This window comes from Microtus oregoni, unplaced genomic scaffold (assembly GCF_018167655.1).
Source record: "Microtus oregoni isolate MIOR12 unplaced genomic scaffold, Mior012 000082F_ref0000272, whole genome shotgun sequence".
NCBI classification, from domain to species: domain Eukaryota; kingdom Metazoa; phylum Chordata; class Mammalia; order Rodentia; family Cricetidae; genus Microtus; species Microtus oregoni.
The window spans coordinates 3,104,940-3,123,074 of NW_024544542.1; the positions used below are offsets into that span (position 1 = coordinate 3,104,940).

General features: G+C 39.1%; 1 protein-coding gene across 1 annotated transcript in view; it reads left to right on the forward strand.

Moving 5' to 3' along the window:
* Positions 1–17,467, forward strand: part of LOC121441868 (kelch-like protein 14) — a 109,020-nt gene extending 91,553 nt beyond the window's left edge. The window contains exons 5-9 of the mRNA XM_041643197.1: positions 579–657; positions 9,014–9,204; positions 9,284–9,442; positions 12,813–12,970; positions 15,315–17,467. Of these exons, the coding sequence (XP_041499131.1) occupies positions 579–657; positions 9,014–9,204; positions 9,284–9,442; positions 12,813–12,970; positions 15,315–15,455 (728 nt within the window). The 3' untranslated portion in view covers positions 15,456–17,467. The remainder of the gene's footprint in view (positions 1–578; positions 658–9,013; positions 9,205–9,283; positions 9,443–12,812; positions 12,971–15,314) is intronic.
* Positions 17,468–18,135: the final 668 nt, after the last annotated feature.

The following is an 18,135-nucleotide window of genomic DNA, read 5'->3' on the forward strand; positions in this document are numbered from 1 at the left end:
ATAAGCGTGACACAAGACTGATTGTCATGACAGATGTTATTTCCATGAGGGGACAAAAGTCTCTACTATATTAGGGTTCTTGGGTCAGTAAAAATAACTGCTAATAACGGAGAAGTAGGCATGCATTTTTCTTTATTTTCTCTTGTTTGCTGTTATTACTTTTCTAGAATATAGGTTTTTAATAATTTTAGGAAGAAAATTTATTTAAAATAAACTAACCAAAAATATCATACAAGGAATTCTCTAAATAAAGAAATTTTAGGCAATAGCTTCTTGCTTTTAAAACACAAAAATATCAAGATATAGGAAAAATTATACTAATATGCTGATTAAAAAGAGTACTTTATGAAGCACTTGGTTTTGCTATGGTTGATTGTGTTGAGTCTTTCCACAGCAATAAGAGAATGGGGAAAGGAAACGCGTTCGAGGAAGTTCCTTCCTGTCTCTTAGGCTGTGCTACAGAGTCCTTTGACTTAATTCATGCTTCCTAAATCTGACAACAGAGGTTTTAAACATGGGTAAGTGTACAAACCAAGAAAGGGGTCTAGGTTTTAAATGTTTCAAATGTATTTTTACAGGAAAACATAGCACAAATTTTGTCAGCCGCTATGATCCCCGATTTAATAGTTGGATCCAACTTCCACCCATGCAAGAAAGGTAAGTGCTCATTTCTTTTGTTGGAGACTTGTGAGAATGCTGTACAGAAGCGTGGCTAAGGACCACTGGACAGAGTCCATGAAAGACACAAGGCAAAGTACTAACCTTGGTTCCCAAGTTGCATTGCTATCTTTACCAATGCAAAAAAAAAAAAAAAAAGAATAAGTCATGTTTCTGTCTTAACATAGGAAGAAAAATTATGCAGCCTAACTTCTTGGACTTTAGTGATCACATTTTGGAAAAAACTGCCTAACCACCGGTTATGTGGTTATTATCAATAGTAATATATGTGAGTTCTCAAAACACAGAATGTCACCCTCACAGTGGTCTGCATGTCAACACAAAAGCTTTTATATTAAATATTGAAGTATTCAATATTAGCTTTAATATATAACTTTAAAACTGGAAATTTAACATTTAAATATATATTTAAGTTTAATATTGCAAGAATTCAAGTCATTTATATGTGCTTCTTTAAGAACAGGCCATTTATTAGCTTTAAAAAAGAGTCCTAGCCAGCCATGGAAGATGAAGGCGAGAAGATCAGGAAGCTCAAGGCCTGTCTGAGTTACATGAGACCCTGTCCCCCAAAACAAAACAAAAAATTGCCATCCCATTTTTTTTATGCATAGTCTGTTTGCCCGAGTCTCTTAGCTACCAAAGGGCAGCATGGATAGATATTTTCTTTCTTCTAGCTGTATTCAGTCATAATGCCATGTCTTTGTACACCTATGATAATGTATGTGTATGTAAGATTTTGAGCACTTGACTCTTTTGACATCTTTTTAAGTAAATTGTCCAATAAGATTATGTCAATAAACTACAGCTTACTTCCTCATCATCATCAAGAATTAGAGAAGAAGCCATCGGTTGTGTTTTTCTTCCTTATTCAGAAAATGAACTCCCTCCACATCTGTTTTATCATTCAAGCAGATTGCAGTGAGATCAAATTAGAGCCTTAGCACAAATGTCATATTAAAAGAAATCTTCATGAAATAGCATATATTCTAAAATGGGATTTCTACAGCAAGACAGTATAAATCTATTTTAAATGTAGTAAGAAGATCAATATCTTCCCACCCCACATACATGAATTAAAACTCGCTTAGATGGGCACAGAAGCGCGTGTTTACAATCCCAGCACTCAGAAGCCGGATGCAGGAGGATCACGACTTGGAGGCCAGCCTGGACTGCCCTGTGAGACCCTGTCTCAAATGAGGAAATAATCCTCTAAAATAATAAGATAAAAATGAGACTCTTTGAGGAGACTTCACATTATAAATTTAAAATATCTAGACGATATGTCAAACACCATGGGCTCATTTAAGCAAATCTCTCAGTCTCTCCACTGTGCCTCAAGAAACATCACCAAGTCAGTCCACATCCTCACAAACTTCCTGAGCCACAAGCCTCCTGCTGTCTTTCTCCAGAACACTCCATCCCTTTCTTGTGGGGGTGAGTTTCTAGTGACTGTTACTGAAACTGTCTTACTTTGTCCTTTAAAAAAACATTTTCTAGAAAGTTTTATTTACACAAGAATTGTCAACACATGTTTGAGATGTCATTCTCTCATCACCACCATCCCCTTTACTGGGGGCTACACACCATGATAATTAACCTTCATGCCTTCAGCTTGGGAAGCATAGCCCACGTCGCGGTCAATTATCTCACTATAGAGCCCCTAAGGATGGAAAGTATTGCTACAAAACCTAATTAGTAATTTTTTTTTAGAATGTGTATTGTTTACTTGATAGTCTATAATGACTTCCTCTGAGGCAGGGTGGCCTATCATGGCAAGGTCCTACTTAGATAATTTTTAGCAGCTCATTGACCTGACAAAAAGATCTGCTATGGTCTGTCGCCGCCTGGCAGCCACCATTGACAGGATGGACTGTTTAGCGTTTCTCATGAAGTCATTATGGTATATCATGTCAGGTCCTCAGTAAAAGAAGTTTTCTTTCTTTTTTTTTCTTTCTTCCTTTTTTATTTTAAGATGTAGAACAATCAACCCAATACAGCAAATAACTCCCTCCGAGCTGAGTGGGAAAAAGCAGACCTCACCCAGCGGCCTTCTAGCACCATTTCTACTGCAGGCTGCGAGCCTTCACCCGAATGAGTGCACCTTCTTTCAGTGCCAGACTTCCATTCAGAACAATGGGCACTGGTGCTCTAAGTGATGGTTAAACATAGGAGGAAGAAACCCAAGATAGATGAGAAACTCAAGACCAGAGATACTTATTGAAACATTTAAGTTAATTTTACAAGACATAGATCATGAATCAAGCCAGCAGTTCCTCTTCTACCTGTTTCTATTATTTCTCTGCCAGACTGCTGAGACATTCTTATATGCGGAGAAGTTACCAGATTGACTGAGAATAAGAGAAATGTGTTGTGAGTCATCTCAGGGGTTAATCACCCTTACAGATCTGGGAACAGATTCCTAGGTTCTTTTACCTAATCAGATCTTCCAGCGAGGTCTACTAAAGCTGCTGAGTGCCCTTTCTGTTCAGCAGGGAGTTGGACATACAACCTCTAGGCTTACTCAACCATGGGTGAGCTCATAAATTCCATGCTTTCCAGCTATGAATTTGCAAGCAAAAGATTGAATGGAAATACAATTTTAAATGTACACAGTGGAAGTCAATGGCTGAAGGGCATGGTTGATTGATAAATAACAAGACCAGCTCAATACAAAAGATTTAGTTTTTAATAATTGAGGAAAAAGGGAAAACTTACACGACCAAAGATCCCACGAACACCAGGAGCACAGGGAACCAAAGAGAGGAAGAAACAAGCACACCTGGGTATTTTATCTGTTTTCTGTGGCCCCAGGGGGACACATCCTAAACACATGGAAAGCCCTGGTTAAACCCAGTGAGTCACAAAACAACACAAAAGGATGTGAAGCTAGGAAAGGGATTTGTAGGGAATAGGGGATTGGAGATGGGAGAGGGGAAGGGTAAGAGTAAACTGAATGCATCATACACGTGCATGGAATTGTCGATGGATACATTTAATAAGAAATATAGCAATAACAATGGATGCTGATTGTAACTGGATGTTTCTTGATCTGCTGGTCCTACAGCTGCTTTTAAAATAACCACTCAGAGACTCAATATTAATTATGTACTATTTGGCCTATTAGCTCATGCTTATTATTAACTAGCTCTTACAACTTAAATTAACCCATTTCTATTAGTTTATATTTTATCACAAGTCTAATGGCTTGTTACCTCACATCTTGCTTCTCCAGCATCTGCTGTTGCCTCCCGTGACTCTGCCTTCTTTCTCCCTGTATTCACTTTGTCTTTCCTGCCTAGCTATATTCTGTCTTCTATGAAATTCTAGTCTAAATGGGAGTGGTTCTGTCTCTAGGAATCCTCAGACTGAATGGGGTCTCTACAAAACCGCAGACTGAATGCTAAGCTACTGTCTCCTCTTGTCTTGTATTCCTCTCTCCATCCAGCCATATCACTTCCCATCTCCACCTCCTTGGTGCAGGGGTTAAAAGTGTACACTACCACCATTTGGCTCTATTTCTTTTTTAGACTGATTTAATTTTGTGTAGCCCAGGGTGGCCTTGAACTCACAGAGATCCATCTACCTCTGTCTTCCGAGTGGTGGGATTAAAGGTGTGTACCATCACTTCCTGACATCTATGGCTAATTAGTGTGGCTAGCTCCTCAATCTGGTCTTCAAGCAACCTTTATTTGTTAAAGCACAAACAAAATATCATCATAGCTTATGAACTATTTTGGTTTTAAGATTTAGGATTTGATTCTGCAGCAAGAGAGGAAAGAATTGAAAACTTTAGAACAAGAAAAATGCTTTGATAATTTCTATTTTTAAAGTAAAATAGCCACTTCATATTTTGTAATAAAGAAGCATTTTTACCCCTTAGTCAGTCTAAAATATGAGGACAAAAGTTTTGGGAGCAACAACAGCCTTCTGTTTCACTGGCTGAGAAGCTAGAAGCTAACATGCCCAAAATATTCCCCAACTTAAGTACTATCAAAGAAACTGTGGGAGACAATATTCAGCTTGAAAAAAAATCTGATGTTTTCAACTTGATGATGTAAGTCAGCAATTCAAACTAGGTTAAGGTTACAGCAAGTTAGTCGTACACTTTAGGATAAATATAATTTAATGCATCTAGATGATCAATATGTAGGTATATAAATAGGTGGATGATAAATAAGTGATAGAAAAATGATTGATGACAGATATATAAATGATATAGATAGATAGATAGATAGATAGATAGATAGATAGATAGATAATACATAAATAGATAGAGATGGGGTACTGATAGATTACCCTGAAAGTTAAAATTACCTTTAAAGATCTTACAATAAACAGGGTTTAAAGTTTATTTGTAAAAGTTAGTAGTAAACTTTTGTAATCTTATCTCAAAAAATTTGCTAAATATTGCTCCTGGCAGTGAGAGCAAAAAGAAGTGAGAGGAGGAAGAAATGAACAATTTTAACTTACAACAATGTGATTCCATAAGGAATGTTTAATAGTCTTAATTTACTCCCCCACCCCCCCCCCCCCCAAAAAAGGATCACAAGCCAAGTGTGTCTTTCTATGGAGAGGAGGGAAAGGTCTAGTCTGGTAAACTCTAAGACTGTGGCAGGTATTCAGTGTAGACAGACCACCAAGCCCTTGTTCTGTGATGCGTTTCAGGGACACACAAGTTGGCCATGAGAGGGGATCTGGGGTGACTCACCATCATGTCAGAAGGGATTTCTACCTAAAAACAGCATTTTGAGTCAAGAGGTGAAACCTGCTGTTTTTTCCAATTTAGACCCTAAATCCAGTGTGTGTCTGGTGTTGGGAGTACAGGTGGATCATCAGAGGGGGTCCCACTGCCTGAAACAGAAACCAGTTCTGACAGGTTGACTTGGTGTCAGAGGGCAAGGACCCAGATCAGATAAAAAGAAGAAACTGAAATGGGAACTAGAGAAGTGGAATTCTGACTGCCGAAAGGAATGTCCTTGTTCTTCACACTCTCAATGGTCTTCGTGACTCATGTCATCTTCTGGATCAGTACAGAGAAGAACCCATGGTCTCACCTTACACTCTAGTTCAACTCTTTACTGCAATTAGTGATTGGGGACTAGTAATTGAAGATGTGCTACATTTGTTTGTTAAATAAAATTAACGTGGGGTCAGGAGTCTGAGTCAGCAAAGAGTCAACAGAAAGTAGTAGGGAAGAACCGTGTGTAGCTAGGGTTCTCAAGTGGGGGCAGAGCAGAAGAGCATGCTGCTTTTGGGGAGCCTTGAACAAGGAGAGAAGGAGCAAGAAAAGAAGGGGCCAGCTACACAGCCACACAGTCAGACACAGAAAGGAGTGAAAATAAGAAATGGAAAAAGCCCAGAAACAAAAGGTAGATGGGATAATTTAAGAAAAGCTGGCTAGAAATAAGCCAAGTTAAGGTCAGGCATTTATAAGAAACAATGAGTTTCCATGTGTATTTATTTGGGAGGTGGGTAGCAAAGAGTCAAGAGAGGAAAACAACCAACTGCAGTCCGTAAATGATCCTTCAGAGAGCTCCAAACCCATCTCAGAACCATCTGAAAGAAGCACACTGACCTCTCTGTGGCCATGATTAAATGAGATGTGTGCCTTCTGAAGACCTGTGTCATTCTTTTCAACACAACATTTTAAATTGCAAAGAAAAGAGCATTAAATGATTTTGATAGATCATATTCATTAGAAAGCAATTGGAATATGTTTATTCAAGTGGAAGAAGTCAGTGGACCAACTCTGTGAACCGTATTTTGCCACTTTTAAAATCCTAATTTTTACTTGGATGAGATTCACATGCACACACACACACACACACACACACACACACACACACTATTACAGTTTCAGAATCCAAAAAATAACCTTCACTTTGGCTACCTTTAATTTTTTTTGTCCCACTTTTCTCCTTCTAATTCCTTCCATTGCTACTGTTTATCATGACCTTCCAGCCTTCCACAGCATATACATCTTTCAAAACTGTGGATGAGATGTAGAAAGGAGAACATGGTCAAAATATCAGCCTAAAATGGTCAATAATGGCTGTCAAGATGATAACACAGTATCGTCTCCAAACAGCGTTACACTTAAATAGTGATGAATCATCTAAGCAAACGTGACACTTTGGCCGTTGCTTCAGTATCACAAGCTGAGCATCTGTAATCTGAAATTCATCTAGTGTGATTTACATGTGACTTCAAATGACACGTTCACTGCAGAAAGAGACAGAGAGAGAGACAGAGAGAGAGAGAGAGAGAGAGAGAGAGAGAGAGAGAGAAAGCACATTGAAAGCATTGTATAAAATCACCAGTACGGACGTTCATAACCAGTAGAAGTGCTAAGAATCAATAACTGTGAGTGCCCAGCCATATAAATGACATCAATAGCAACATCCCTCCCATCAGGGCTCAGGAAATATTGTTAAGGGTGGAGGATAGAGAAGATTGAGAACTGGAGGATAGGGAAGAGTACTATGAAAAGCCTACCTTCTGAACATTGGTTGGCTGTTGCACATGCAAGCTCACAGTAGCTGTGTTTATCTTCTCAAGATCTGCAGAAGATCAAGCCAGGTGAAATTCTAGTATGGATGGAGAGGGATTTCAAAGCCCCAACCTGAGCTGAAGAGCTATTGGTAGCTATCAGCTAGAAGAAGTCACTTTTTTAGGCATGTGTCCCATAGTCCAATGGATGGCCCCATACGCCTGCACTAATTCAATTCAGTGGATTCTATATAAAAAAGTATACTTTGTGCATGTAAGTACTTGTTTAAATATTGAACAAAAAGTAAGTGTATAAAGTTCATATAAAACGGAAATATATTTTGTGTTTATCTGGGTCCCTTCCCCATCTTCTCTGTATATTTCTAAATATGAAGATTCCTGATGTCCAAAACATTTCTGGTCCTAAACACTAATATTAGAGCCTCAGATAATATTAGGAAGAGTTCATGAGAGCCAACTTTTAAAAACTTTTTATCCAGATAAAGATCACCTGACAGTTTCTGAGAACAAATACTGGGTGCTGATACAAGCACATGAACATATCTGCATATACCCTGTGAAGGTTCTCTTACTGTCTTCGTGTTACTGGAGAACAGTCTGAGGCTGATGGAAGATGTGCCATGTCAAAGGTCACACACCTAGTAAACCACACTAGACAGTCACGTTTTGTAAGTCACATTGTACATCAAGATGTCATGCGATTTCCCCCAGGTGTTTCAGTACTTAATACACACAACCTTGAAAATTCCCAAATAATACAGAGGACCTGATAAAAATGTTTAGCACTGTCCATATTATATTTGACACTGCACAAAAATCTTAGCATCAATTTTTATAGAGTCTACTAATTAATCCAGTCTAAGTCGTGTCCTTCAGGGCCTTGACACTTAGCAATGATACTGATTCTGTACTGGACATGTGTGCCATCCTGGTCATCATAGGCCTGTCCATCGTAACTCTGAATGTCTTACACTTCTGAGCCTTTCATCTTTCTTACTTCTCACCTCCAACTAGCTATGTCTTCCATCTTCTTCCATTAACACAGTTTCTATTTCACTTCTTTTCATTTCTTCTCCTGAAAGTATAAATCTAGTTTCTCAATATCACCTTCCTAATTCACATGAATTCCAATGAATTTCATACACTTTGCCTTTGCAAGTCTAGCGGGCAAACACTGTCTGCAGCCTTTCTTGAACAGAGAACTAGAATCATTCAGAAGCCTTTTTAGATAACAAAAGCTCCCTGGATGAAACTCCTGTAATCGCTGTTAGAAGAGTCAAATATATATATATGTTAAAAATCAAATATATAGAAAGACTATACAAAGTTCACAAAAGTTATTCTACTTGCAGTTGTACTAGGAGGGGAAAAATGATAATTGAAGAGAAATTTTGATGATGCAGTTTTCTAATAAATTGGGAACAATGACCCTTGAAGGACCATAAAGAAAGTGAATGTCAAGATAATTTATTATTGTTACATTATCCACCTCATTTTTCACTGTGTCTTACTGAACTATGATATCCTTAGAAAGCACCAAATATCCCCAGCGTTAATGAACATTTTAGCAGTGTATCAAAAGCAAGGAGAGAAGACCAGACACAAAGCACTAGTTGCTGTCTCCTTTCTTAGTATTTCAACACCAAAGGTGCTAATCGGGTGGGAAATGACTAGGATTGCCGCGTAGGTTCTTGGATTTAGAAGGCAGATCAGTAATGGTCAAAGATTTGCAGCCCTCCCCCGTTTCACGGGCTGACTGAGTATCCCTTACCCATTGCAAAAGTGATGCCCCATAGATTTACTGAGAGCTGTTCCTTCATTATAGGAGAGCCAGTTTCTACGCATGCCGCTTGGACAAGCATTTATATGTGATTGGCGGGAGGAATGAAACCGGCTACCTGTCCAGTGTGGAGTGCTACAACCTGGACACCAACGAGTGGCGCTATGTGTCCTCTTTGCCTCAGCCTCTGGCAGCCCATGCAGGAGCAGTGCACAATGGGAAAATATATATTTCAGGCAAGCCATTTCTCTAGTTTTCTTTACAAAGCCATCGTTCAAGGCACTTCCTTGACTCCGATGTGTCTGTCTTTCACAGGGGGTGTGCACAACGGAGAGTATGTGCCATGGTTGTATTGTTATGACCCTGTCATGGATGTCTGGGCCCGCAAACAAGACATGAACACAAAACGCGCCATCCACACTTTGGCTGTGATGAATGATCGCTTATACGCAATTGGAGGGAATCATTTGAAAGGTGTTTTCTTGTTTGTTTGTTTGTTTGTTTGTTGGGGTTTTGTTTGATTCTGTTCCTATTCCAGTAACATTTGCATCACACACTCTTTGCTTCAGGATTTCTTGTTAGATCATCATAGCTAACTATGTAAAAACCATGTTGACCAATTACAATCTACTGTGTGCAAATTAACAGTACCCTGGAGCGAGCATTTATTGTGTTTTAATTCTGCAGATAGGATTATGTTTAAGTTACCATATGCACTAAAGAAATGAATAATGATGTCTAAGGGGAAGAAACGAGACCATTAATATCTGAAAAAGCACAATTTGTCGTAACAGGAAAACCAGTGAAATAAATTATTCCTTATCTCCAAAGTTGTAGTAATGAATTGTCCTCCAGAAAATTGTTTTTTGCTGCAATCATAAAGAACTGTTCTCACAGGTTCAGAGAGCTATTGTATGGATTTTTTTTCTTAAAGCAAAAATGTGGTATCTAAATTTAGAATTATTTCTTTTAAGTATTGCATATCAAATGATCTATGATTCTCAAATTGAATTGCTTTTTTATATAATTTAAGGCATTTTAAAATCTCTTCTTAGCTGCTTTCCTTCTCTGGATACGTTTATAACTGAGACCTTTTCCGATTGATGTGACCTTAGAATCGTGCGGGTGTGTAGGACACTGTCTTTGGTGGGAAACAGATTCATGGTACTGAGCTTTGCCTCACCTACTTTGGGCCTCAGTTTCCTCAACTCAAAAATTAAGAAACTGCTCTAAATTGAACTCTAAAATCTCCGCCAGCTCCTGAGTGTGACAGAAGCAGGCATACCTGGGGTATCAATAGTAAAATCAGTGTGCTCACTTATCTGACTGTAATATATGAATCCAAATGTAGGTTAGACATGGAAAGTTTTTCTAATCTGTATTTACACATAAATTTAATACAAATCGCACAGGCTAACTTTTATATCTATATTTCAAATTCACATTCAGCCAAAAAGATGATGCCCTAATGTGTGCCTCCTGCTCCTCTCCGTGCCCCTCGCCCCCACAATAGCAAAGGACTCTGTCTTCAACTGCACATGGTTCTTTTCTTTTTGCTCCTTTCAATTTCAATGCCCCTTTTATTTCCTCACCTCAGTGTTCTCGACTAATTTTGTGGCTCTCAAAATAAAGCATACTTTCATTTCATTCTCCTAAGACTTTATCTATGTCTTAATGACTCTTATATTCCAGATTATATTTGGACAGGAAGATTGTACACTAACAGTCTAAGTAAGAGAAAGTGTGACTGTGCACACATGAGCATGGACAGACATGCATCAGAAGCATGTGACTGTGCACACAGAAGCATAGACAGACACGCAACAGAAGCAGGGGGCCGAGGCTGTAGTTCAGATGGTCGTGTTTGCCTAGCATTCATAAGGCCCTGGGCTCAAGGCTAGCGTCTCAGAAAATGGGCATGGAGTTCGATTAACACCTATAATCTCAGAACTGAGTAGGCAGAGGAATCAGAAGTTTAGGATCATCCTTACCTATACACCAAATTTGAGGCCAGTCTGGTCTACATGAGACCCTGCCTCATTCATATACATGTGTGTTTATTATATTATTTAAATATAAATAACAATTATATACATAGTTTCGGGAGTCATAAAGACAAAGGAAGGTTATGGTTTGAGTCCTGCTTTGAAATAAATGAAATGCTGTGTCATCCCGCTCAAGACACACTACAACATATCTGTAAAGGGGGGTACTGACCCGGTCACTTTGTGAGACTTGTACTCAGCATCTATAGTACGTATGGAAGGAAGGACAGAGAAGGCACACGTTCCCCTGGCATTGACTTAGAACCGCAGAATCTAGAATCCTTCCCGTGTGCTCATTTTAACCAGGGGGAGAAATGGCAGTGGGCACATTGCTCTACTGTAGCGCACCAATCTGCGTCATTGTGTATAAGCAGCTAGCAGCCTGAAATGGCCTGGCTGCTTTCTCAGGAAGGAAAATTACTCCTTGGAACTTGTCTTCCTAACTATGACTGAAGAATCTGGATATTAGTTAATGTATGCCTATCATGAGTTAATGTATGTCTATTAGCTAGAAAACAGCCATAGCATGCATTTAAGTAAACAAAATATCATTTGAACACCCCCCTCTTTCTTCTATGTAGCCCAGGCTAGCCTTGAAACCATGATTCCCCACCCCCATCTCAGTTTCATGAGTGATGAGTTACAGCCATGTGCTCCCCCCTTCTACCTCTCAGATTTTTTTCACAGTTGGGTTTGTAACAAGGTCACCAAGAACAATGTAGGTTCTGGACTCTTCTGAAGGAGCCCTGCCTTTAGTTCAGGGATTAAAAAGCCTTGGTGGAACCTTCACGGTCACCTAGCAGATCCTGTCTCAAATGACAAAGTGGGTAGGACCTGAAGACTGATATCTGAGGTTAACCTCTAGTCAACACAGACTCTCTCTCTCTGTCTTTCTTTCTTTCTTTCTTTCTTTCTTTCTTTCTGTCTGTCTGTCTTTCTCTCTCTCTCTCTCTCTCTCTCTCTCACACACACACACACACACACACACACACATTTTCTCTCTCTCACACACACACTCACATACACACACACATATGCAAACATACATATACACATATGCACACTCTCACACACACAAACATACATACACACACATACTCATGTATACACATTCACACATACACACATTCATACATACTCATACACACACACACAGAAAAGCAGAGAGGCAGCAAAGAGGAAGAAGACTCTCAGAGCTTAGAGCCCCAACTCCAAAACTTGACCCTTCAAAAAGTCTCTGCTCATCATTGAAGTTGTTTATATGTACTCAGATTCTAGGAAAGGCTTAAGACCCAGAACAATGAATTTTAGTTGATTGAACCATTTTGAGAGAGTTAAATATTCAAGAAAAGCAATATGGTTCAGCCTATAGATGTCTGAGTTCTGATGCCCATTCCTCTGCATGCAGATGTCATCTTCAAAACAAAACAGGCATGGGTGCTTGTAAAGCTAGTTGTGCTGACCATTGTTGTCTTAAATCTTTCAAAACAATGTACAATAAATCATTTTAATAGAGTCTACCCCCATGCAATCAACCTTGTGATACCTACTTGAGCATTCTTGATTGAGTTAATTCCAAACACCCAAAGTCTGTTGGAGTCTTTGGGAGTTTTTGTTTGTTTATTTGTTTATTTTTGTTTTTTAGAAGTTTCTGACATGTCTCCCAATTTCACTAATAAAATTATGCATTTGTGTCTTCACAGACACAATAGTTGACTTCTTAGCTCCAGCCCTCCTCGTTTTAAAAGGACTGTGGGAGTCACTCTTTTTCTCCATGCTTGCCTTTTCCTGTCACCTAGGTTTCTCCCACCTTGACGTCATGCTTGTGGAATGCTATGACCCAAAAGGCGACCAGTGGAACATTCTCCAGACCCCCATCCTGGAGGGTCGCAGTGGCCCCGGCTGTGCGGTGCTTGATGACAGTATTTATCTGGTGGGGGGCTACAGCTGGAGTATGGTACGTGTCCGTGTGTCTCTCCTCCTCCTGTGTGTGCTCGCTTCTGCTGGTTCCCCCCAGCTGTGCTATCACCCTGCCCATACCCTTTAGGAATGTCAGGTTTGTGTGCAGGCGGCACAGCTCTGTAAGCAGGAAGACAGACTGGTAGGGTGCAGTAGGAATGACTTGCTAGTCCATCCACTGTCCCACAACAGGTCTTCCATCTCCAGCTTACTCTTATACCCATGTGTTTGTAATTCTGCTTTCCAACTCCAAGTCAAAATGAAATTATTTTTCAAATATCCTGTAGACATTCAATAAAACAATCTGAAAAGCTTCTGACCAGAAGAAGCAAAACATGGAAATTAATTCTTCAATGTCTGTTAATTCTATTTAGGGCATGAATTTGCTTTTCGTTCCCCCTTCCATCATGAAAATTTCCAAACATAAGCAAAAATTAAAATGATGGGCGACCTTTCTTCCCCGTCGTCAGTGCCACAATCCATCAATAGACCCTTCCTTTCAAGTTTAAATGAAAGCATTGAAGCAAATCCTAAATGTCGTATTTCTAAAGATCTCAGTATTTATCTTTCAAAAAAGTTATTCGCTTATGTAAAAAGTTATTTTTTATACTATCATTTTATCACACCCAAAAACTGCATGTCCAATCCAAACTCAAATTTTCCCTATTGGTTTATAAAAAAAAAAGTTGTATTTTTCAAATCAAAACATTCCAATTAAGATCCAGCAAGTCTCACACATATTTGGTTGTTGTGTCTTGTAGACCCCTCTCGTCTAGAACATTTCCTCTGCTCCACTTTGTGTTCCCTGACTTGTTGACAAATCACTTCATTGTTAACCAGAATACCCTACATTGTGGGACTAACAAGCTCCTTGTGTTGTCATTTAGAACAGTTCCTCAGACTAGACTTAGTCAGGAGTTGATTAGGGTCAAGCTTTTCATTTATTCGCATTTTTGTTTTGGGTTTATGCTATTTTTGTCAAAAAAAAAAGAAAGAAAAAAGAGCTCAGTATTGCAAAGTCGAGGAGGGGTTTAGATTCTGTCAAATCAGGAGAGACCTCGGGTCTAGCAGTCAGTTTCATTACTCTCACAATGGATGTCTGTTTCTGCATTGCCTTATTGATCTATGCTAGCTTTACAAGATCAACTTGGAGTTTTAATAACTTCTTTATTTACTTTGTATCCAACAGGTTTATGATACAAAGTTTTGAGGAATATATTAATATTCCTCATATTAATACAATTATCAATATATTAATCATATATTAATATAATTATCAATATAATTATAGAAGGCAACTATGAGTTGATGCATAAACTTAGACTTTCCCACATGTGCCTGTTCTGGAGCCAATTGTTGACTCCAAGAGTAGAGATGCATTCGAGCAGACCTTAAGAATATACATACATTCAGAACACACCACGACTTTTGTTGGGGTTTTTAATTTGTTCCCTATGATTTAATTAGGCAAGGAAATTTTCACTCAAGCATGAGCCTTAAAGTTGACAAAGGCACCAAAATTAAAGTCATTGTCCATTTGCTGTGTGGCCTCTTGAAAATAAATGAGTCAACATGCGGAGATGTTTTCAGCCTACTTTAAAATGCTTTGCTATCTTGGCTCACATTCTCCACAGTAAAAAAATAAAAACAAAGAAATGAAGCCACAGTCTAACATTGATTTACTTCCACCATTTAAATAATAATGTGTGTCTTTTTTTTCTTTAATTCAAACCTACTGGAAAATTCCCATTTTGGAGCCAATGATTAGATGTGATGATTGAACACCAAAGATGTTCTAGGTATTTGTTTGAGTTTGATCACTACCTGTCACTAGGTAGATAGCTTAGTCAGTAAAGTCCCATTTTGTCTGCATAAAGACCACAGCTTAATCTCTAGAACCCTCATAAAAACAAAAACTCTCGATGTGACTTGTGGCTTTAGTTTAAGCATTGGGAAGATAGTCAAAGCAGACACCAACCTACTTGACAAGTTCCAAACTCAGGAGAGATCCTGTCTTGAAAAATGGATACTTGAGCGAAGCAACACCAGAGTTTGTCTCTGTCCTCCGCAAACACATGTTCACTTGCATACACATACATGCTCCTGATCGCACGCATGCGCGCACACACACACACACACACACACACACACACACACCTACACAATTTTGAAATTTTAGTTTCAAATATTTCCTTGGAACACAACAGCTTAAAACCTATTGAGATCACTTGAAATGCTTTAGGCTGAGCAGAGAGTTGGTCTTCCCAGTGAAGCTGTGAAGAATGACTTGGTTGTTACTGCTCTAGCGCCTCCCCTAAGTACTCCCTGCTCTGCCGTTCCAGGGTGCCTACAAGTCGTCTACGATCTGCTACTGTCCAGAAAAGGGAACCTGGACTGAACTCGAAGGCGATGTGGCTGAACCCCTGGCAGGCCCAGCCTGTGCAACAGTCATCTTACCAGCCTGTGTACCCTACAACAAATAACAGCAGGAAATCCTGGCACAATGCCACATCTAGGATGCAGTGGCAGGTGACGCGGATGTCCTGCGGGAACCATGCATTCCAATGGTACAACTGCCAAAAGACACCTTTGCTTTCTGAATTACAAGTCACTACGGGAAAAAGAGACCTGTTCTAGAACAGACGTGGTCTGCAACTCAACTTGTTGCAGGGACAGCCTCTTCCATAGCAGACTGGTTTCAATATGTCCCACCTCTACACAAACTCACGTGGAGCTAAACTTGCAAAGAGAAAGAAACCACAGAAGACTGGCCCCAGAGATCTAAGACCCGTATCGTGCATTGTGTCCTAACTGCATGTGATAGGCGTTGACATTTGGAGGATATTTTGTACATGAATGATTCAAAATCTGACCCACCAGAATGCTTACCCTGCATTCCAGACATTGCCACTGATTCTGTACTTGTAACGCTTGGCTTCCTCACCAACTCCATAGGTAACACAGCAACTGAGAACCCCAGAAGATGGAAGATGGGCATCTTTGTTTCTACACAATCATAGTTTGTATTCCTTACAGCTCCTTAGGAGATCAGGGAAAACTCAGCTGTTGGTCTCGTTAGCATTGTTCTCTGCCAGAGTCTTAATTTCGTGACTTTTATTGTCCTTGAAAATGAAAACAAAGCACAGTCAGTTGTTCTTCAGCTCCCAGAATCTTGTGATTCCTCATTTTTTACAGTGTTTTATGTAGTGAACATAAGGACAATTTGTCTCAAAAGATAAGACCAACAAACTTCATCACAGAATATTTCAGAAATTCTGTCGCATAACAAGTTGTTTAATCCTTAATAAAAGCTGACAAATCACTTTCAGGAATTCAGGCATACAAGAAAAACTTTCTCTTGAGAAAGATCTCAATTTTCTTTCTGAATCTTAAAACACATGACCTTCAGCTGAAGAGATTGCTCAGTGGTTCAGAGCACTTACTTCCCAGGCGGAGGACCTGGGTTTGGTTACCAGCACCTACATGGCGGCTTACAACCATCTGTAACTCCAGTTCCAGGGCAGCATTGCACCAGGTATGCATGCAGCGCACTTACATACTTATAAACAAAACACTTGTACATGTGAAATAAAAATAAATGAATATTTTAAAATAATTATTAAAATAAACCTTGCAAACTCACAGTACCTGACAGTACATTTCCTTACCTTTGGCTGGCTTCAGATACTCGGCTCTCATTATTCCTCCGTTCGTCAGCAGAGATGCCTGCGCTGGGTTCAGTGAGAATTGATGCTTGTCTTTAGGAACTCAGAAAGATCAAGAGAGCATGACGCGGTCTCTTTGTGGCCAATCAGAGAAGCAAAACTAGCAGAAACATGAATTTGACTTTCAAGCTCATCTGAGTTTGAGCAACACCTGGCACTGACAAGTGACTAAATATTTTTTTAATTACAAAGAAGTGTTGGACCCCTTCAACAAATGTGATGTTTAAAATACCAGGTAAAGGAAGCCACAGATGAGAACAAATGCCCTCATGGTAGCTTTCATGAGCACCTCACCATGGCTGGGCATGCCAGAATCCAACAATGTTTCTACAGAAAAGTGCAATCTTCGTTGTTTTTGTATTTATTTGTATGTTCAGATCCAAAGGATCCGTTGTAAAAATATATATGTGAATATATATATACATAACCAGTGCAATCAGCTTTCCTTTTTTTCCTTGAAAACATATGAATACATAAGGAAAGACAGTAAGAGCGTGGGAAACACCCACCAGCATCCAGAAAAGCACGTGCCCTTTCAGAAAGTGTATTCTCAACCATCGTTGTTTCTTCCAAACATCTTTTCTACAAGAATTTCAGCTTTCCTTAGGTTTGTTCTTCACTTTATTTTTTTTCCACTGGCCAATTTAAATAAAGGCATTTATGAAAACTCTACATAACACTTTCTGTATTTCAGAGAGATACAAACTTCCAGAAATGAAAAGTGAATAAAGTCACAAAGAATGTAAATTTTGTACAGCACTAGAATGTAAATGATGCTTGCTTGGAAGGGGAAAATTTAAATAAAACTTTATGTACAATTTATCTGTCTCTCATACACCTCCTTATACAGCACACATATCAGCTGGATTGCTTCAAGGTTTATAATATGTAAATGCCTAAATATTTTTATTCTACAGATATTCTTTGCAGGTTGATTTCACTTTCTCATAATATGTAAAAACACATGGTACAGACAACATGAAAACATTATAAAATGGTTCTAGAAAACTGGTTGTGAATTGAGAATTCTATGAGTGAATCTAAGTTTTCTATCACAAGTACATTACATTAAGGCAGAAATTATTCAAGACTCAATAACTAAATGTATATGGGATTTTTTATAAACACCTTAGTAACCAGCAGAAACAGCTGTATTCCTAAAGAATAGTGGGAGCCCATATGTAATTAGATCAGTTATAGAAATGCAAAGTAGTTGAGTTGATTTCCCTTTAAAGCAGGTCTGACAAAGAAGTTGTGCACGGAAATTAGAGGGTCTGTGGGTGAGACGGAGGGAAGCGAGACCTGAAGCTAATAGGAGCAAGAGGATCGTGATCCTAGTGTGTTTCCTATTGCTATGACAAAACACTGACCAAAAGCAACTTGGAGAGAATGGAGTTCATTTGGCTTCCTCTCCCACAACACAGGAAAGTCGGGGGAG